General features: G+C 44.2%; 5 protein-coding genes across 24 annotated transcripts; 1 reads left to right on the top strand and 4 right to left on the bottom strand.

Annotated features, from left to right (window-relative positions):
* Positions 1–2,575: 2,575 nt before the first annotated feature.
* LOC128256222 (gastrula zinc finger protein XlCGF57.1) lies at positions 2,576–10,978 on the bottom strand. 17 transcript variants are annotated; one of them, XM_052986463.1, is made up of 13 exons: positions 10,474–10,977; positions 10,171–10,281; positions 8,443–8,579; positions 8,296–8,375; positions 7,543–7,845; positions 7,009–7,205; positions 6,836–6,941; positions 6,443–6,767; positions 6,215–6,379; positions 6,004–6,151; positions 5,788–5,933; positions 5,115–5,730; positions 2,576–3,890 (listed from the first exon to the last, which is right to left on the bottom strand). In XM_052986463.1, the coding sequence occupies exons 3-13, from the start codon at positions 8,577–8,579 to the stop codon at positions 3,723–3,725; spliced, it is 2,391 nt and encodes a 796-aa protein (XP_052842423.1). In that variant the 5' UTR covers positions 10,171–10,281; positions 10,474–10,977; the 3' UTR covers positions 2,576–3,722. The 17 variants fall into 17 exon arrangements, 15 of the variants coding, with proteins under 15 accessions (XP_052842423.1, XP_052842417.1, XP_052842415.1 ...); XR_008267708.1 differs by adding an exon at positions 4,272–4,652 and having other exon boundaries at positions 3,751–3,890; positions 10,171–10,978; XR_008267709.1 differs by adding an exon at positions 4,272–4,652 and having other exon boundaries at positions 3,751–3,890; positions 5,788–5,930; positions 6,839–6,941; positions 7,009–7,145; positions 10,171–10,978.
* Positions 10,979–11,071: 93 nt separating this feature from the next.
* Positions 11,072–11,683, top strand: LOC128256224 (probable 28S ribosomal protein S16, mitochondrial). The gene is made up of 2 exons (XM_052986476.1): positions 11,072–11,290; positions 11,355–11,683. The coding sequence occupies exons 1-2, from the start codon at positions 11,174–11,176 to the stop codon at positions 11,631–11,633; spliced, it is 396 nt and encodes a 131-aa protein (XP_052842436.1). The 5' UTR covers positions 11,072–11,173; the 3' UTR covers positions 11,634–11,683.
* A 59-nt stretch (positions 11,684–11,742) lies between these two features.
* On the bottom strand, positions 11,743–14,448 carry LOC128256223 (receptor expression-enhancing protein 5). 3 transcript variants are annotated; one of them, XM_052986471.1, is made up of 4 exons: positions 14,198–14,448; positions 12,137–12,369; positions 11,975–12,074; positions 11,743–11,910 (listed from the first exon to the last, which is right to left on the bottom strand). In XM_052986471.1, exons 1-4 carry the CDS (start codon positions 14,346–14,348, stop codon positions 11,849–11,851), a joined length of 546 nt encoding a protein of 181 aa, XP_052842431.1. In that variant the 5' UTR covers positions 14,349–14,448; the 3' UTR covers positions 11,743–11,848. The 3 variants fall into 3 exon arrangements, with proteins under 3 accessions (XP_052842431.1, XP_052842432.1, XP_052842435.1); XM_052986472.1 differs by lacking the exon at positions 14,198–14,448 and adding an exon at positions 13,456–13,854; XM_052986475.1 differs by lacking the exon at positions 14,198–14,448 and adding an exon at positions 12,430–12,556.
* Positions 14,449–15,738: 1,290 nt separating this feature from the next.
* Positions 15,739–17,149, bottom strand: LOC128256232 (solute carrier family 25 member 35-like). Of its 2 annotated transcripts, none has more exons than XM_052986486.1 (3): positions 16,883–17,149; positions 16,682–16,817; positions 15,739–16,568 (listed from the first exon to the last, which is right to left on the bottom strand). In XM_052986486.1, exons 1-3 carry the CDS (start codon positions 17,128–17,130, stop codon positions 16,041–16,043), a joined length of 912 nt encoding a protein of 303 aa, XP_052842446.1. In that variant the 5' UTR covers positions 17,131–17,149; the 3' UTR covers positions 15,739–16,040. The 2 variants fall into 2 exon arrangements, with proteins under 2 accessions (XP_052842446.1, XP_052842447.1); XM_052986487.1 differs by having other exon boundaries at positions 15,739–16,562.
* A 55-nt stretch (positions 17,150–17,204) lies between these two features.
* Positions 17,205–19,184, bottom strand: LOC128256231 (solute carrier family 25 member 35-like). The gene is made up of 3 exons (XM_052986485.1): positions 18,628–19,184; positions 18,429–18,564; positions 17,205–18,094 (listed from the first exon to the last, which is right to left on the bottom strand). Exons 1-3 carry the CDS (start codon positions 18,873–18,875, stop codon positions 17,567–17,569), a joined length of 912 nt encoding a protein of 303 aa, XP_052842445.1. The 5' UTR covers positions 18,876–19,184; the 3' UTR covers positions 17,205–17,566.
* Between the last annotated feature and the right edge of the window lie 592 nt (positions 19,185–19,776).

Here is a 19,776-nt window from a genome sequence, read left to right as displayed (position 1 = left end):
GAGTCAAGCCAGCGTAGGTTTCGGATTCCGACGGATGCGTAGGCCGTTCCAGGTGCGGGTCAAAATGGGGAGCAAGAACTTGGTACACTAAACATCCATCTCCATCTCCCCACGGCCTCAAAAATAAAAATAAAACCAGCGAAGGTCAAATGGCGGCGTCTACATCTCAGATTTTAATACCAAATTATGAAAATAACTACGATACACAGCATAAACTCTAATTTCGGATTTTTCAGAAAGATTTTCCACCCAAAAAACAATAAAACCATTTCTGGGACATTCCCTGAATAGTAACATTATTTTTAAATAATTTTGCCCCTAAATTGAAAGTTCATCCCACATAACTTAACTCCAGATACGCCACTGTGCCGGTCTGCCACGAAGACCGAGTTCAATAAGCCAATAAAAACCGCACGCACACCGCATCGATCTTTTGTGAAAGTGCCAATAAAAACAAAACAAACAGATGTATGATGTTTGAGGCCCGATGCCGGCGGTCTTTCTGTTTGAGCTTGTCAGGTACACAAAACAGAGCAGCACGAACTTGCAGGGCGTGCGCCTGCGTAGCAAACAGTCTCCCAAAACAATAATTGAGTCAAAACTAAAATTGGCAACCCAAATTAGGCCGGGCTAACGGCTGTGTCTGTCGGATGCACAATTAAATTTGAATAGCACATGAGACTGGAGACTGATTAGTCAGCTCAGGCTGGCCATATTTGTAGATAGGTACATTGGAGATCGTCTAGCCGAACGGCAACGGCGCTATGTGGGCGTCTCCGCCGGAGCTGAGTAAGCCAGACTAAGATCAAGATTTATTCGCCATAATGCTGCCCGATACACTCAATGGCCCAATTGATTTATAACGGCCTCTGGGTGGGTGCTAGTGAATAGTATCTAGAAGTGGATATGTCCAAATGGGGCGTGCCATAGATCAGCTGCATAAAGAGAGAACCCCAAGAGACCTCTAAACTAAGTGTGTATACCAGGCGAATTTAAAATGCTATCCAGCTATTAAGAAAAGCAAAGCCCAATGCTTGCTTAATTCGAGTCTGACGTCATACGCGGCGTATGAGCAACGAGCACCGAAACTCATTTTCATGCGAAGCCAAAAGCAATCAAAACTTGTTTGCTGGCCGGGTACACAAAATAAAATCACACAAATAGAAGTAAGACACAAATGCAAAATTAAAGTGGAAAATAAAAGCGGCCACAGTGAAACCTGCTTAGCAATTCACGACACACATCGTCGCCATGGGCATGGGCATAAAAATTGCAACTGGATCTGGAGCATGCTGCAATTCAGATCAAATGGCAATTGGGAACTGTGCCACTGGGTGCAGTGCGTCGGTAAAACATTGGGGACTGACTAATTAGGGAGTCACATTCAAGCAGATCGCTGTATCGGGTGTGGGGATGATGACATCTCATCTCACAGCGTTTCCTTGGAATTGAAATTAAATTCTGAGACCGAAACGGCTACAGAGGCGTGCTCGAAATTTATGCGCAAGTTTCGGCTGTCGCGTAGCCTCAAGTTCAATTAATTTTAATTTAACAATAAGCCGAAATGCACATCAAGGTAACGTGTCCATGTCAGCCCTTATTTGGCAGTTGGCCGAAATGTCGAGATCTCCGAAAATGTTTTTTTTTTTACAACCTACTGCCCCCACCATTGCACAATGCACTTTTAGGGCAGACTTGCAAACGACATTCTCTTACGGCCGATTTATCCAACTGACTCAATCGATTCCCATATGGGCATGAAGAGGCCCAGTCACGTACATAGCTTGGCGAATATATTATTCACTCGAAAAAATTATAAACAATTAAAAGTTACGGCGGTGTATTAATTGTAATGACTACGGTTAGCTATACATGTTGGACAGTTTCGATGTGCTCGGGCCCATCCGTTGTTTGTGGAAGAAACTCAAAGGCCTTTAGCCCAATGTGTCTGCGCTTTGATTTCATTTGGAGACCCCTAAAAAGCTTCGCCTAATATATTCTCTAAGGTAAAACAATTATACAAAAATTTGTGTTAAACTTCCACACATTTCAGTGATATCTTATCTGGCTTTACTTTTGCCTTGGCGAAATTTGCATACAAACTTTGTTCATTACTGATACTTCCTTTCCCACACTTAAACCTTAAATACCAAAACAATTTACTGATGAAAATGTGCAATCAAGTTGAGTCACTGACAATATGGCAAATATTTGCGTTTGTTTGTTTAATCAGCAAATCTATAAATAAGTTATTCATTCATTCTTGACAAAAGAAAGTTCTTTGAGCGGTACACTGCAAGACGAAACCGTAGGGCCTATGGCATCGGGTATCCAAGTAAAATAAAACGCAATAGTTTCCGTTTTGATTGGACTCTATTGATATTACAACCAATTTGTAGGCAAGACGGTAGGGTCATTAGGTCGAAATTCCATGGTTTGCACGATATGTGGCGCTGTTCTTATCAGGAGATAAAACAATGCTTGGCGGGTTAATAATAAAGTTTAGATAAGACCCCCCTCCATAAAATATATTGCAAGGTGAACGTTCTTCCGTCCAGCAACAATTCGGCAGTAATTGCAATTACACGTTGTTTTGTTTATTATAATTCATATTTTCCGTTTGTATTTCTTTAAGGCTTACATATTAAAATATATGCTTAGTGTATGTTCATTATTTATTGTTTCATTTATCAGATTACGATAATTACCAATTATGTTCCGTCTGCCTTTAATGCGTTCCTAAGACTTAACATAGAATTTTTACAGTGTGATATACGTCGCCAAGCGTGCATTGGATGATGTGGGTCGGTTATAAGAGTGTCTGTTCGTGTAGCTGCATCTTGTGTACTAATTTAATTGAATAATTTTTAAAGTTTTTAGTTTGCTAGGCTGCGTTTTGGGTTGTCAAACAATTGCAGTCACCTACGCTATCTGGATATCTGTGTTAGCTAGTTTTCGTGCCAGGCACCTACTCCACATTCCTCAGCCCCCGGACTCCTACTGGAATCTCTCCGCTCTGTCAGACCAGTTCTTCAGTTGTTTGGAGTTGCAGCGAGCTTCGATTCTCGTATGTACATTCGAAATGTGCTGCCGGCACCAACGCGATATTCTGGGCAGGAGTACCCAGACCAACGTCCGCGACCACGCAAACGCCCACTCCATGTCTGGATTACGTATTCAAGTGCAACGCTTGCTAGTGTCTAGAAGTATCCGTAATCGTCTATGTTTCGTGTTAATATGTATACAGTTTACACTTAAGCATAAATATTTGTCGTCTAGTTGAATATAAGTTTGTGTATAAGTTGTGTTATTAAAACTCGTGTAATGCGTAAAACCAATTGAACGTAACGCTTTAAAACTTGCAACTCATACAGGTTGTTGTTTTAGATGCGACCAAGGCATCGCAAAAATTAACAGATACTCTATATACGTAAATCTATATATGTCTGTATATATATATTATATAAGGTGTGTTCATGTCTGTAACGCTAGTTAACTATTATGTGTACAATGCGATTACTTATCCGGTAACCTAAGACTAACTAAAATATTACACTTAAGGGAATCGCTCACGACGCATGCGCTCCACTCCGAGGACTTTTCTGGGAGGGATCTGCCTGTGTCTGTCCGAGTGTGCTGGTGTTATGTAATGCACTGATGCTATTGCTACTTGTGTGTTGCTGTTGCTGTTGCACTTGCCACGTATTTACAATCGCTCCCGGTTACTCCGCGCTCATGTCCTCCTGCTCCTGATGCTGATCCTCCGGCAACACACTGCGGCAGATCTCGTACTTGATCACCTTGCCGTGAATTTGGCCATCGGGTATTATCTGGACCTGCACTTGTTGCTGATCGTTGGCAGCCACAAGTTGCTGCTGGGCAGAAGCCTCCTGTAAAAGTGGGGAAGGGCAAAAGAGGTTAAGCTCAAGCCGGAAAGAAACTCTTGGCCATGTCAGCCTATCGACTAAGCGACTAGATATGCATAAATAATATTAACTAAACTAAAGATTACGCTCAGGCAAAGAGGCGACAAACAACGTGTTGCAAGTTTCGGGGAAAAGGGGAAGTAAAGAGAGGGAGCAAACAAAACATTTAAAGATGATTAAGGAGATAGAGTACAGACGCAGGCACGGTCGATTAAAGTTAGGGATACTTTCTAAGCATACGACAAACACAATAAAAACAACAAAACAACGAAAGATATACATAATATCATGATATATATAAACACTTATAGACAATTAGCGGTAATTTGGATATTTCATACACACCTAAACGCGCAAACTGAAGCCTTTGAATGGAATTCGATTTGATACGATACGATTGGATTGTATTCATTGCAAAGTTATGGGTTTCGTTTGATTTAAAGATTTGGTGAGAGAACACGCATAGACAGACACTCCTTCACAGTGGCAGACACACCCGTACACACACACACACAACATCAAATCCGAGCGGTTCGAATCCAAAGACTCCAATACCATTCGAATCTGAATTTGGGTTTAAATTCAAATGTGCGCTTGTGCGTACGGATGTCGCTCGAGTTTGTTATTGTTTGATTAGGTTTTAATGTTCATTTGTGGTTTTATTTAACTTTTTTTCAGTTTTTCTGTTTCGTTTAATTCTTAGTAAGAAGTAGTTGGTACAACAAGCTGCAAAGTATTGGAAAAGGTAATGCGATTATGTTTCAGATTCGGTTTCATTGGTTCAGTGGTATATATAGATGGGTTAGATGGGCGGGCATTGCAGAAGGAGAAGGACACGCAAAACAAATGGAACATTTAACTTAGAGTAAGCTAAAACAGATCGCTGTTTCCCGACTGACCGACAAAGCCTTTTAGGGGATGCCAATAAGAATCGTTTATTGTTGAATTGATAACATTGCTTAGGTGCTTAGTATTTTACATGTACGTTAGGGCTGCCTAACTAACTCCCAACTAGAATTAGACTTAACGCTAACTAAGTAGTGTAAATCAAAGCATTTAAAAGAGGAACGGAGCGGTCCGGATCGGATTGGATCCGGGGTGACGGGATATCAGGTTATCTGGGTTAACTGATTTTCTGATTATCGGGCTATCGGAGAGGCACTGGACTGGGACTGGAGTCTAGCATACCTGTTGCTGCGATATGGCTGGCTTCGTCTCCAAATGCTGGCGCTGGTGCAGCATCAGGTGGTTCTTCTGGAAGAAGGCCTTGCCGCACTCGCACACGTGGGTGCGCACTGTGCAGCCGCCGTTCGGGTGCCGGCGATTGTGCTGCATGAGTCCGTGCTTGGCAGCGAATCCCTTGCCGCAGCTTGCGCAGAAGTGCGACTTCGGTTTGTTGGCCGGCGCCACGGACACAACGTGCTGCTGCTGTTGCTGCTGCTGTTGTTGCTGTTGCTGCTGCTGGGCCACGTGCTGCAGGTGCTGCTGCTGGCCGTGTACCGGCATCGTAGGCACCGCGGTGACCACCGCTTGGGGATGGGTTGAGTTGGCGGCCTGCACCAGCGTAGTCTGCGACATCACCTGACCGGTGGACGATATGATCTGCACTGGCACAGGGCTCTGGCCCACCAGATTCGGGTTGGCCGTGACCACGGTGCCCGGATTCAGGCTGGCCGTGCTCAAAAAGTGTCCCGGCAGCGCGGCTGTCAAGGCACACAGATCTGTCATCAGGCTCTTATCGCCAGTGTGAAGGCGCAAGTGAAGAGCCAAGGCTTCTCGGCTGTTAAAGGCGCTGCCACACTCCCTGCAAGGATAAGATAGGGTTTAGGTCGATTTCCTTAACTTTATGAACACCACTTACCGGCACACAAACTGCGGACGTGCCACGCCATTGGCATCCGTGGTGGAGACAGTCAGTAGCGTAGAGTTACCCGGATTGCTCACCACGGTTATGGTCTGCGGATGCGTCTGGTGGCCGGCCTGATGATGATGGGCCTGTTGCAGCTGCTTGAGTTTTTAATTTAGGCCAGTTAATTTATATTTATTTTTAGTTTCAATAAAGGCTTAAGCTGCATACCTGCTGATTGGCTATGATGGTGGCACTGCTCGTGTTGGGATTGACGCCATTGTGCGCCGTCCTCACGTGCTGATGAAGCTCAGCCTTGGTGAGGAATCCCTCTCCGCAGCTGACGCAAGGATGGGCCTGCTCGCCAGTGTGTACCCGTCTGATGAGAAAATTTCGAGATTAGAGATTGATTTATGACATCTAGCCAATTCGAAAGGCTCACCTCATGTGTGAAACTAGCGTTCGCTTTTGCAGAAACTCCTTGCCGCACACAGTGCAGGAGTGCGGTATCTTGCCGTGAATACGTCCGTGGTTAACCAATTGGAACTTGCGTGGAAACGATGCTCCGCAGTCAGCGCATACAAATGGATTCAATGAACCATGGAAGCTGTACGAAAAACGAGTTTTAGAGGTCAGTTCGGGAAACATGGATTCTATGAATTTAACTCACCGCGAGTGCATAATCAGGTGGTTCTCCTGGGCAAAGCTCTCACCGCATTCCTCGCAGACATACGGTCGCTCACCGGCGTGGAACTTGCTGTGCGTGACCAGGTGCCGCTTGAGCGGAAAGGCGCGCCCGCACTCCTGGCAGACGAACGGTCGCTCGCGGCTGTGGACCCGCGAATGGGTCAGAAGATGGTGCTTGAGGGTGAAGCTCTTCTTGCACTCCTGGCACTGATAAGGTCTCTCCGTGGAGTGGAGCAGCAGGTGAGTGTTGAGACAGTGCTTGTGCGCAAAGCTCTTGCCGCAGTGGGTGCAGATGTGGGGTCGTTCACCTGTGGGGCAAACAGAATGATTAGACCCGCTCGTTGGACGTGGGTAATCTGCCAGGAACAAGAACAACCACCTGTGTGCACGCGTGCGTGGGTTGTCAAATGATGCTTGAGCAGAAAGGACTTGCCGCACTCGTCGCAACTGTACGGGCGTTCCTTCTTGATGGTGGCGTCCGTCTAAGGAGAAAACCAAACGAATCCCATTAATAATATCATTTGAAATACAATATTTGCATTGGCTTACTTCGCTGAAATGCATTGATTCCTGTAGTTCGGTCTTTGGGGACAACTCCAATGTGCCTGGCTCCAACTTTAAGTTGGGTGCTTCGCCCTGCGAGTCCTCGTTATCCTCCAGTCCTTGTATTACTTTCTGTACTTGAACTGAAATACCAGGAAGTATGTCACCTAAGAGTGTTGTTGCACCGCCGACGGAACAAAAGCCAAATGGAATTCAAAGGAAGATACAAAAAAATAGAGAAGAAACAAAAGGAAAAAAAATAAAAGATCCGAACAAACAGAATATGCAAAACAAAATAATTGGGTTCATCGGTTAAACAAACTTAAAACAACGTTAGGCAAACCAAACCAAATGGCAAAAACTATGATCACAAAACGCAAAACGTAATGACGCCACGCAACCGGATAAAAGCAACCGGAACCGAGTATGTGCCAATATGCCGGGTAGTATACGGTGGGGTTACTTCAATTGTGTGTGTGAAGGAGTAGGTGGCAGGAGGCTCTGGAGCAGGGGTAACAAACACAGATTTGAGATGCTTACTTGGTGTCCCGCCGGACGCATGGTGATGGGATCCGTCGGCAGCGGTGATCGTGTGCGTCTGATGGTGGCCGGCAGCGATGGCGCGCTTGATCAGGATCTCGTTGCACTCCTCTTGCGTGAGATGCAGTGCTCCGATCGAGCTGAAGTGCGACTTGGCCGCCGCAGAGCCGGCGGTTAGCACCGTCTGTCCGGTTTTGGCATCAACGATGCTGCCGTTGGTCAAGGTGTGGTGGTGGGCGAGCCCCGGATCCCCACCAGCCGCGGCTGCAGCTGCTACGGCCGTAGCCGGATCTACCAGCAGATCTGTTGTTGCATTTCGTTTCGATTGAAGAAGGTTCGATCAGACCGCGCCCGCCGCCCGCCAAGTGATGAGGTGTGTGGTGTTATATGGTGACATGGTGATGTTGTGTTTGTGCGGTGCAGTTAGCGAGATGATCGATGGGGCGGTGGTGGATCAGGTGCAATAGCAATACGGGCAAACACACAAGCACAGTAGGAGTTTTGGAGGAGATGGTGGATTTTGGGGTTCGGTTTCGGGTTCGGGTTCGGTTTATCGGGTTGAATTCAAGGGCGAGCGAGATCGAGCGAGAATTAAAAAAAAAAATTAAAAAAAATAAACGGGAGTAGAGAGAGAAAAACAATTGATTAACAGAAAACCCAAAATATATAGATAATAACAACACAGTAACAGCAATGCGTGCAACACTGATTCGATTCGAAGGATTTTGGCTCGCTTTGAATCGATTCACTTACAGTTCTTGTCAAGGCTCAGCACCTGCTGGTTGGGGTCCTGCTTCTTGACCACCGTCGATGCTCCTCCGGCGGTTATAACTCTGCAATGGGATAGATAAAAGGATATAGAGCTTGTGTGGGATTTTGACTGATGGAGCCCCAACGCACCTCTGTGTTCCAGGCGGAAATGAAGGATCGTTTACCACGAACATGCGACGCACAACATTATTTTTGCCGCCAGCTGTAAGTCCTTTAACATCCTTTTGAACGGCTAATGATCCATCCGTCGATAGCAAATAGGGCATCTAAAACAAAAGGTTTTAATAAGGCTAGTAATTTAATATTTCTAAGTTATAAAACAAAACATAACTACTATGAAACCATTATTGATATTTTTTTTGTTTGACTTGTATTTATCAAAGTGTAATTACAAAATTAAAAAATATTTATGTTAAAACTTTTATTAATTGCCTAGCATCTTGAAAAATTAAAATGTTTTTCTATTTTCAAAGTTGATTTTAAATTTCTCAATGAAATTCCCACCTTGTTAAGCTTTTTTTGGCGTACTTAAACTAAGGAGATAGTACAGTTGCTACTCGCTATACTAAGAGCTGCAAGCTACGCTCAAAGTTAGCAGTTAATGGAGTTGTTGTTTTTGCCGCTGCTCGCTCTGATTGATAAGCAATGAACAGTAATAACCACGCTACACCTGCGCAGCCAGTAGGGCGGCAACAGATGATTAGGAGTGAGAGGGGGTGGGAGTGATGACGAGAGGGGGATGTTTGCGAAAAGCGCGCCTTTTTTACTCTTTGGTGTGCGTGTGCAATTGGACATCGTGGCATGTGAGTGTGTGTGTTGGGCGCCAAAACAGTACGGCAAAAGTAATCAAAACACACGCACGTAAAACGCAACGCACACCAAAGAGCACACGTCATTTCTGGGCGTGTATGCGTACATACACACACACATGCATTCGCGGCGAATTCGCCACTGACGCACACATAAGGAGAAAACGGGCGCGCAAGTGCGGCGAATTAGACGCGATTGACGATTGCAATTGTGTAAGAGCCCGCGAAAAAAAATAAAACAAACATTATTTCTCCTGTGAATTGCACAACAAAAATTGTTGCTCTCCAAAATAAACTCTCGACAAAAACAAAAGCCAAAACAAGGGGAAAACAAAAAGTATTAATAGAACTGAAATTGGGTTAGCGATACATAGTCTAAAAAAATATCGATTAGCATCGATTGCCTTTGCCAGCTGCCAGACTGCTGAAAACTTCACGACCTTCCTAATTAATTGGGCGAAATTGGATGGGGGGTCATATTATTTATTTACTTATTGGCCAGGTGCGCGTGTTTTTATTTTGGGAATTTCTTCGCACACACAGGGCCGAGTGTGTGCACGCATTTGCTTTACAAATACCAAATTATGAATGTTTACGAATGAAATGGAAACGAAAAAAACAGTATGGATGTATGGTAAAAGAATTCTAACACACTCGCTCCAATACCATATATTCGCCTGACAACGCAGTTACATAAAGTGTGGCGCATGCATATACATCGTACATGTAGTATGTATGTACGTCTGTATCTCGCAGTAGTTGCTCGTTTTCCACGTATACCGTACGTGAATGCCTGTCGGCCCGTATACATACACAGTTCGTTGCCGAAAGCAGCGAGTGTTGGTGAGGGAATGGAACGAGTGCGAGTGTAACGCAGTGCGTGTGAGCGTTTGTGTGTATGCGTTGGTGGTCACAACACGATTCCGTGTGGGAAAGCAACAGCAATGCACACACACATATGTAAATGCACCTGGAAGGGGGCGGCAAAGGGAATATCCTGGCAGCTTTCAAAGGTTTATTATAGTTAAGAACTTAGTGATAAACTCACCGACTCTCCGCCGACCGTGGTGTAATTGATGTTGGGTGATATCTCCAGTACCGATTCGGCGCGGCTGCCGTTGTCCGCAAAACCCCAGGTATAGCCGAAGGGCGGCGGATTCTGGGCGGCGCACATTATTTAGCACAATGCGGGGGGCGGGGCAGAGGCAGAGAGAGAGAGAGAGAGGGGAGCGGGAATTTCGGGGGGGACGGAAGAGAAAAAAGCGCAAAATTTCCAAACGCAAATGTAATTGCACTTCTCGCTTGCTTGTGGTATATGTAGGTATGTATGTATGTATTCTAAAGCACGTACAAAATACTAGCCTCCTCTAGTAGTAGTAAGTGGAAATTGGTAATGGTATTTTTGCGGCTGTGTTCGAAGCCAAAATATACACAACAAATTCAAGTCGTTTGGGTATTTAAGCACTTTTTCAATCTTTTTTGGGGGCTATCGCACTGCGACGAAAACCACGACGAAAATCACCGCATTCGTTCGCCGCAACGAGACGGGGGCGAACTACTATATAGACCGAAAAGAAAGTCAAGTTGCTCTGGCTGCGGGCGCCATTTTTTTCCGTCCCTCGGTCGCTAAAAAAATGTAGTTGGCGTTGTTGGGGCACTACTTCATTGATAACACACTCGGTTTGGCGACGTGGGCGTGGGTGTGCGTGTGCGTCGATGTATGTGCACGCGCCCCGTGTGACTATGTGCAGTTTTTGCAATTAAATTTATAAACAAAACACTCTTTTTCCTTCAATATAATTCACAGACACAGATACCACTGAACAAATTCCTTAGTGTTCGTGCTTCTCGTTCTCTGACGCCATCTTGTGTGTGCGCGGGCCAGGGTTGTCAAGTGGCGGGAACTACCAAAGATCGAAGATGTGGCAACGCCAATTCCAGCGTGACCCTTTCTTTGGGTATTTTTCAAAGTTCCCTCAACGGTCACGCTTTGCATAACAATTCACATTTTTTTATTTCATAAATTTTATATCAAGGTATTAAATAAAAAGATGTCTCTTTCGCCAGCTAGTGGCATTGGCCGCTTCTATGCGAGGTCGGCCAAAATCATACGTTTCGTGCGGCTGGGCTGCACCAACCGCCCTTTTTACCACATTGTAGTCATGGAGGTGTGATTTCAACCGAATAAAGTAGTAACCAAATCCTTATAAACTTGAATATTTGTGCTTTTAGAGGCGTAAGAATCAGCACCAGCCTGTAATCGAGCAGGTTGGTTCCTTCGATCCCCTGCCCAACGACTTCAACGAGCGATTGGTGGCCCTGAACACCGAGAGGATTCGCTATTGGCTGGGCAAAGGCGCTCACTTGTCCACGCCGGCTGCAGAGCTCCTGGGAATCGCTGGACTACTGCCCATCCACCCACGCACTTACATGACCGCCTGGCGGAACCGGAGAGCAGCCGCCGAAGCGGAGGCCACATCAGAAAAGGCGGAGTCATCATCAACCGCTTAATGATCGCAGTTAATCAATAAAAACCCTCGTTTTCGTTTTACGTTTAACAAGCGGAAATTTCTTCTTGCTCAGCGACCACTGGTGCTCTTCATATCAACAACAAAATGAATACACATTTAAAATTTATTGCAAAACGTAACCGATACGAGGTGAGGTGGTGAATTAGGCCCTAAACCAAATGCATGGGCAAGCGAGCTGTAGGCGGAGTTTCCATCCTAGTCGTGCTTTAGCACTCCAGCGGCCTTCTTCATGCCATCGTCGATGATCCTGTCGACGGCTATTGGGGGAAAAAATTACCGACAATTAGCTAAACTTAAGTTTAAAGAGAACATTTCACTCACATTCGTGGTGCTTTAGGAAGTAAGGTCGCACCAGCTTGTGGTAGATAATGGTGGATCCGTTCTGTTCCGTGGGCAGCATGCACCAGATGAGGAAAGCACACTGAAATGGGTGGATAACGTATAAAATCATAAGAAAGCCAATCAAAATCACTTAAAACCTACCTTCAACAGCCAGTAGAAGGGTATTATCGAGGTCAGCAGGCCCGAGAAGAATTCAATTACGGTGAAGATGCCAAAGGTGACCCAGTAGATCAGCCATTTAGTGTCGTCCTGCTTTGTGCTGGACTCGATGGCCTGGATAGAGATGTATGCTGGATACAGGACCCCAATGATGTTGCACAGCAGCTGGGCGCCATAGCCGAAGATCAGGTAGAGGGCGCAGAAGCCAGCAGCACCTGGGAGTAGTAAATAATACCTTATTAATTAAGCGTTATTTGAGACTTTTGGAGCTCTACCATAGCGCAGGAAAGCGTTCTCTACAAACAGCTCGACTATTTTGCTCTCCAATCCCTCGACCGTCATGTTTGCCGTCTAATTGGTCTATTGCCGTTGCCCTAATGGCGTAGTTTCCCTTTGGCTATAACCAGGTCGAGGCAGGACCGGTTCTACAAGGCGCGGGGTGGAAAAAGGGACTCCAAACTTACATACTTTAGCAAGAAGACCAACTATTAATAGGGAATTTAGCCAGATACCTGAACCCCTCTTAAGGGCGCCCCTGCGGGGATCCCTTGGATTCCTAAACCGTCCCATGCCGTTGGCTAATTATAAACCCTTAGCTGTTGTCAGTGGATGTCTCGACCTGCTTCTGATCCCGGCCAGTTGCATTTTGCCCGCCCAGATGAACGGACTACGGCCTGTTGTTTTGCCATAAATGTATGATGTCATTCATGCTAGACGGCTGCTAATTATATTTATACCCTTGAAGGGGGTAATATAATTCAGACTTCAACTGGGCTAAGAGAATAATGCTGACCCCATACATTTACATTTTGATCAGCATCGAAGGTCACAGGCAAGTCGATCTGTTTGCAGTGAAATTGTATAGCTAACTGGATACTTTCACAAAAGCTTTGTTTTATTGCAGCTAGTATGTTATTCGGAGCAGTAATCGGCTATATCATACACGTAGAAGCCATAGAAACAATCAGTCATACATATATATTTTAGATTGGTCATGGCTTAGAAAGATTGTAAAATTTGCATGCTCACAGTTGCTATAGACTTCAAAAATATTTATATTTTTTTACCAATTGTCATCTACAATGCTTTTCAAAATAAACTCATGCAAATCGCGATTTCATTCATTGTGTTCTAATCATAACCGATAAAAAAAACCTAAGTATTAACGATTGTTGTTTTTTTTAGTCGGATTATTAAGTGTAATTATCAATATTTGTCGACACTGCAAGGGTATGTAAACTTCGACTTGCGAAAGATACCACATTTTTGCACTATGACCGCGTTTTCAGGATCACACTCACCTGTGCCCAGGTAAACCAGGGGAACTCTGACATTGCGCTGCGTCTCCCGTCGGTGTCTGATTCGCATAATATACTCCCAGAGCCACATCGGAGACTCCGGACTCCGAAGAACTTCCACCGAACTTTAAGCTCTATCTATCGATCTACACACACCGGTGTGTGGACTTTCTCCACGTGTGTTGAGCGCCACGTCTCAATCGCAGACCTTTTGACCCCGCCGAACTGGACTTTCGCGGATCAGATTGGGCCGTAGATATATCACAATGGAATGCGCCAAATGGATTGCTCACCGCGTACTGAGAAAATGTGTACTTTCGGTAAAGTAAACAAAGAAAAGCACAAAACACGAAACTTTTGTGGATAACAGACGCACACAGCAGCAGCTGCCTACGTAGCTGATTACACGCACACATCACATGGCAACTGCTCTGGTAATAGATGTATTGGTGCGCGCTTAGTGATAAAACAAAAACTTTTCAATTGCGCTTAAACATTTAAGTCGAGTGATTAATTCCCTAATTGGTCACCAGGTTGTGATTAAGACCCCTTCTATGCTCCCCCAGAACTCATAGCTATATGTATATAACAGGTTGCTATTTATAAGTGTACCAAAATATTCCACTGCATCTTGATGAATCTCACTGGTTACGCAGTCAATTACCAAAGGGGTCAGATGGGACCCATAGGGAACGTAGCTACCTGAAGGACATGCGATGACGTCGTCAGGACAACGACAACTCACCCATGAAAATATTGACCCTGTCGACGCCGGTCTTCTCCTCCACGGTGTCGAAGGCCTTTGTCCAGGGTTTGGAGGCATCGCGCAGTGCTCGGCCGACGTTCTGCTTGTAGCCGTTAAAGAACTGCTGCACTAGAGTTACCTGTGCGGCCATTTTTCCACAAAAATATTAGTTTATAATAAAAATTATGAGACGCCGCCGACTTTCACAGCAGTTGTTCGGATACCAGTGTGCCCGTTGCGAGTGCAACCAAGTATACCAAACGGGGAACCCCGTTAACTGGTCACACTCAGATGGCAGCCCTTGCACTGTTTCGTTACTATAAGTCCGTTATTTTTCAATTTATTTTGTGGTTTACGACCAAATGAGCCACAGATGGTACAGATGTTTTTTTTAAGTTTTGTTTTCACTTCTAGAAAGTATTGTTCGTAAAAAAAGAGAAAACATCTGATCAAACTATTTTTTAAACATTAAAGTTTGAAATTAAAAAATAATACTTATGGCATTTAAAGTATCGTTATTTTGTGTATATATTGCCTTTTTATAATTTAATTAAAACAAGAAAGGAAGCAAACTTCGGCAAGCCGAAGTTCATATACCCTTGCAGCTATTTCAAAAACTAAATACTCTTGAAAACGTTAAAATTTTTCGTGTAAGTTTAAAAATATTGAAGCTATTATGATTTTGATAGTTCCTATGGCAGCTATACGATTGTTCCTATGGGAGCTATATGCTATAGTCGTCCGATTTAGATGAAATTTAAACCGTAATTCTGAAATATTTAACCATTACTATATATCGAAGAACTAAAAAAAAATTAAAAAACACCAAAGTTATAATATTTTTTTATTTATTTTTCCGAATGTTCCTATGGGAGCTATATGCTATAGTCGTCCGATTCGGCTCGTTCCGTCTTATATACTACCGGCAATAGAAAGACAACTTTTGGGAAAGTTTCATGCAGATAGCTTTAAAACTGAGAGACTAGTTTGCGTAGAAACGGACGGACAGACGGACATGGCTAGATCGACTCTACTAGTGATGCTGATCAAGAATATATATACTTTATAGGGTCGGAAACGTCTCCTTCACTGCGTTGCAAACTTCTGACTGAAATTATAATACCCTCTGCAAGGGTATAAAAATACGTGTACAAACGAAATAATTTAATTTTTGTTCTGCTGATAAAGCAATTTATCAAAAATCACAAATCTTAATTTAAATATTATATTAGGAGGTAGATGGGCCAAAAACGATCCGTTCGAGGGATCTTGGTGAAAAGTCCACCAACCCCCGGTAAGCCATAACCCATGGCATTTGTATCAATAAGTCCGCTCTCTAAATAAATGTAATTTGAATTTGAAAAAAAAAGAAATATAAAAAACACAAGATTAATTATATTTTAATTTAAAAAGAAAATATTAAGCGGAATTAAAATAAATAATGCTTCATTATCCGGGATCCTCGGCAAACTCTTTCTGCAGTTTTTTTTTATCACTTTTTTATCACTTCCGCGGGATTAGTAAAGAAACAAGCTCCCATGGCATCTACATATTCAGACTTTAATAACAGACATGTTAAAAGTAACAATTTAACTGGTTTATTTTACAAAAATATTGCACAGTTACTTAAGGAACATCTAAGAGATTAGCTTACTGAAGGCACAGTTTGGTTCTGGGGCTATGCTAAACACAGATATTAAGACTAGGATTTTTAAATAATCGCTACAAACTAAAGCCAAGTTTAGACAAACAAAATAAAAGCATTCAGAAAATATAATATGGCATATATCTTCTTTGCTATTGAACTCAAAAAGTAAACCCCCCATACAGTCCGGATCGATAGCTAGTGAAGATCGTATCTTTCGCGCAGGGCGATCAACTCGTCAAAGAACAAAAGCACCAAGGTGGAGTAAGGAGCACTCCTGAGGTAAATGGGCCAGAAGCCCTTGTACAACCCATACAACCCCTCCGATTGCAGGATCTTGAGGACACAGTCCAGCCAGCTTTTGTAGTAAAGCCCACGACCTTGGGCATCCACTCCCTGATTATATAGCCTAGTTGTGATCACATCCAGTGGCGTGATTGCCACTGACACAAACGATCCAGCTGCTAGACCAGAACAGAAGGACAGAACAGTTGGATGAGTTATCACGCCGTTTTCCTTTAAAAGAGACTTAGCCTGGCCAAAGGTGGCAATTTGAACGGCGGAGGCCACCGTGGCACGGCTCACATTGGCCATGGATCCCCGCCAGAGTCCAAAGACGCCGTTCTTCCGGTATATCCGCCTTATCGCATCGCTCATCGAGGCGTGCTGATGCTGATAGCCAACGGCGATCTGCTTCGCGGCCTGCGCCTGAAGTTGCGTCTTGATTTGGAACGGAAAGTGTCTATCAGCTAATGGCGGTCTTATCTTATCTGGGCTAGACATTGTCAAATGTCTGCCAAGGCAGACACTTTGAATGTTTGATTTACATAATCGCTTACCAGGAAGAAGGGGCTGGCGCAGTAGGAACCCACAACGCCACCCAAGGCGCCCCAAAACATGCCCCTCGCAAAGGAGATCTCGCCCTTGTTGTTGTGCACCCAACCCTTCTCCACGGCATGGGTGTAGATACTCAAGCTGTGAATAATCCCGAATTGAATTGAATTTATGAACACCTTCGCTACATCAAAGCTAACACTTACCGAAAGGAGTTAATGACAAACTGGAAGCATAAAGCTGGAGCCAATCCCTTCTGCAGGCCCAAGATTCCATCATTTTTGGCCACTGTGACAAAGGCTTGAAATACGCTCTTGTAGGGCTGGGCATGGGATCCTCGGGCGGCCAGCTCTCCCTGCAGTTGGATGCGAGTTTTGATCACCTCCACGGGATTGGTAAAGACACCAGCACCCATGGCAGCCACGTCGCCCAGCACAAAATCCGACGTAGCCATCAATGCGACAACCGTTCTGTATCACAATCTAGTGATTACTAACGCTCAACTTGCGATAAGCAGCAGAAGGTATGTTAAAAAGTAACAATTTAACGGTTTATTTCACCAAAGTATTGCACACTTACTGAGTAAAGGAACAGCTCTAAGATTAGCTTACTGCAGGCACAAATTGGTTTTGGGGCTATGCTATACTAGGAGATTGGTACTAGGATTTTTAGCTACACGCTACAAACTAAAGCCAAGTTCAGACAAACAAAGTACATTTTTATTAAAAGGATGTGATTATGGTCGTCTTTGCTATTTTTCACACATAATTTGTCTATCTGAACTAAGCCTTACAATAAGCAAACAAAATATATATAAAAATGTGGGTATTACAAACGAGTCAAACAATTTTGTACTTAAAGTAAGACTACCTAACCACAGGTTTTTGGGGTCATTGACGGATATACTTTGTGCGCAGGGCGATCAGCTCGTCGAAGAAGAGCAGCACCAGAGTTGAGTGAGGGGCAATGCGCAGGTAGTTGGCCCAGAAGCCCTTGTACATACCGTAGACGCCTTCAGAGCGCACGATCTTGACGAAACAGTCGAGCCAACCGCGATAGAGCAGGCCCCGTCCCTCGGCATCCACGCCCTGGTTGTACAGTCGGGTGGTGATCACATCTGGCGGCGTTATGGCCACCGACATAATGGAGCCCGCTATTAGGCCCGCCGTGAAGGAGTTCAACGTGGGTTGGGTCACCAGATCGTACTCCACCAGCAGTGCTTTGGTCTTGCCAAAGGTGGCAATCTGGGCTCCCGATCCCAGGGCAGCTCTTGGCAGCGCAGCCACCGATCCTCGCCAGAGTCCTCGGATGCCATTCTTGGTGTAGATCTGTCGCAGGGCGTCGCTCATGGACGTGTGAGCGTGCTGGTAGCCCACAGCAATTTGTTTTGCGGCCTGTGACTGCAACTGCGTTTTGATCTGGAATCGGCGAAAGAATATAATTAATAAATAGAATTCTCGTTTACAATAGATGTGGACAAACAAATTAGGTAGTAAATAGTAAATTATAAATAAATAGTTGCTTGAAAACCTGAATATACAAAATTGCAAATATAATACGTCAGAAAAACATCGGTTTTTTTATATTTCTTTTAGATATGATATCTTTCTTACTGCATATCTTGAATCGTGATAGACAGTTGTCAATTGAGACTCTTATCTGCAGAAAGTCCAAAATGCTAATGAGCATGCGACCCATTCAGATAAGTCTTTGTTTATGTAACCTCCTGCGACATCCGCATGTTTTGCGTACCAGGAAAAATGGACTGGAGCAGTAGGAGCCAACGACGCCACCGATGGCGCCCCACATCAGTCCCCTGCCGTAGGATACCTCGCCCTTGTGATCGTGCATCCAACCCCGCTCCATGGCCTCCGAATAAATGCTGAGTCTGGGGAATGGAAAATCAGGAGTATTAATAGTACATTTTAGTACAGAGGAATGGAGGCCCTACCGGAAGGAATTGATGATGAACTGGAAGTACAGAGCGGGCGCCAGACCCTTTTGGAGGCCCAGCATACCATCGTTTTTGGCCACCGTGACAAAGGCATGTACGATTCCCTTGTAGGGCTCCACATATGTGCCCCGGGCAGCCAACTCGCCCTGCAGCTGGATCCGGGTCTTGATCACCTCGATGGGATTGGTGAAGAAGGTGGCGCCCACGGAGGCCAGGCCGCCCAGCACGAAATCCGAGGTGGCCATGTAATCACGAGTTCAACTTTGGGATAGTGTTTGACTAGAAACTGTTGTGCCGCCTTCCGCGGAATCTGTGGCCCTAAGAAACCGCGCGCTGCGTATCTGCCGTGTATTTCATAATTCCCCGCCGCGATTAGCTGGCACGACTGTGCTCCCCTCGTCCGTTATACAAATATAATATAATTTTGGCGAGTATTATGACTTGTAACAGTGTGCCCGGCGCTCTTTGGCCGCACACCAAAGCTGCCAGACTTATGAGAAAATGTGATTTGAATTTTTTGCCAGAACAGAAATGTTTATAAAAATAAATAAATAAGAAATAAAATATTTGAATGTGGCCTTAATATTTCTGGGAAAGTAAATTTTTTTAACGGGTATCTCGATTTCATGAAACAGTCACAGTGATTTATTCAGTGCTGGAAAAGTAATACTGTGATTACACAGTCCGGCAACTCTGTCTCTTTTCAGTGCTTCTTTATAGGGGTATGACACCACATTGTTCGCCTCATTCATTGATGGATTCATTGAAGATCAGAGACAGAGACAACTATATGGATAATGCTTGAAATTTTTTTGGTTATAAGTTTAACGTCAAATTCAAACTTCATTGTTTTGCTTATTATATTGTGTTTATCCCGCTAATTTTAACGTTTAAAGGTTTTCGGTTGTTACCTTAAAAATGGTAAACAATATTTCGTATACATGCAAGCCTCGCTTTATTATTCCTTTTTTCCGTCAACTCCAATAAATGAGCAAAATTTAACTTTTTGAATACAATTTTGCTCATGGGCTTATGACACTACATTGTTGGCCTCATTCATTGCTCATTTTTTGTTTTAACTATACGATTTTACGTTAGTGCGAGCAAAAAAACCTATGATGATTACAATGAGGAATGAACGAGGAA

This window comes from Drosophila gunungcola (assembly GCF_025200985.1).
Source record: "Drosophila gunungcola strain Sukarami chromosome 2R unlocalized genomic scaffold, Dgunungcola_SK_2 000013F, whole genome shotgun sequence".
NCBI classification, from domain to species: domain Eukaryota; kingdom Metazoa; phylum Arthropoda; class Insecta; order Diptera; family Drosophilidae; genus Drosophila; species Drosophila gunungcola.
This window is presented reverse-complemented; position numbering and strand designations above follow the sequence as displayed.

Bases quoted from the DNA above. Each gene is read 5' to 3' on its own strand.
- LOC128256224 (XM_052986476.1), top strand. From the start codon at position 11,174: ATGTCTCTTTCGCCAGCTAGTGGCATTGGCCGCTTCTATGCGAGGTCG. The intron at 11,291-11,354 runs GTGTGATTTCAA...TTGTGCTTTTAG, and splicing joins ACCACATTGTAGTCATGGAG to AGGCGTAAGAATCAGCACCA.
- LOC128256231 (XM_052986485.1), bottom strand. From the start codon at position 18,875: ATGGCCACCTCGGATTTCGTGCTGGGCGGCCTGGCCTCCGTGGGCGCC. The intron at 18,565-18,627 runs GTAGGGCCTCCA...TCCATTCCCCAG, and splicing joins TTCATCATCAATTCCTTCCG to ACTCAGCATTTATTCGGAGG. The intron at 18,095-18,428 runs GTACGCAAAACA...CGCCGATTCCAG, and splicing joins GCTCCAGTCCATTTTTCCTG to ATCAAAACGCAGTTGCAGTC.
- LOC128256223 (XM_052986471.1), bottom strand. From the start codon at position 14,348: ATGGCCGCACAGGTAACTCTAGTGCAGCAGTTCTTTAACGGCTACAAG. The intron at 12,370-14,197 runs GTGAGTTGTCGT...TACTACTCCCAG, and splicing joins CAGGGTCAATATTTTCATGG to GTGCTGCTGGCTTCTGCGCC. The intron at 11,911-11,974 runs GTGAGTGAAATG...TTCCCCCAATAG, and splicing joins CTTCCTAAAGCACCACGAAT to CCGTCGACAGGATCATCGAC.
- LOC128256222 (XM_052986455.1), bottom strand. From the start codon at position 10,296: ATGTGCGCCGCCCAGAATCCGCCGCCCTTCGGCTATACCTGGGGTTTT. The intron at 8,376-8,442 runs GTGCGTTGGGGC...ATCCCATTGCAG, and splicing joins TTTCCGCCTGGAACACAGAG to AGTTATAACCGCCGGAGGAG. The intron at 7,206-7,542 runs GTAAGCATCTCA...GAATTCCATTTG, and splicing joins TGCGTCCGGCGGGACACCAA to GCTTTTGTTCCGTCGGCGGT.
- LOC128256232 (XM_052986486.1), bottom strand. From the start codon at position 17,130: ATGGCTACGTCGGATTTTGTGCTGGGCGACGTGGCTGCCATGGGTGCT. The intron at 16,818-16,882 runs GTAAGTGTTAGC...GATTATTCACAG, and splicing joins TTTGTCATTAACTCCTTTCG to CTTGAGTATCTACACCCATG. The intron at 16,569-16,681 runs GTAAGCGATTAT...TTTCCGTTCCAA, and splicing joins GCGCCAGCCCCTTCTTCCTG to ATCAAGACGCAACTTCAGGC.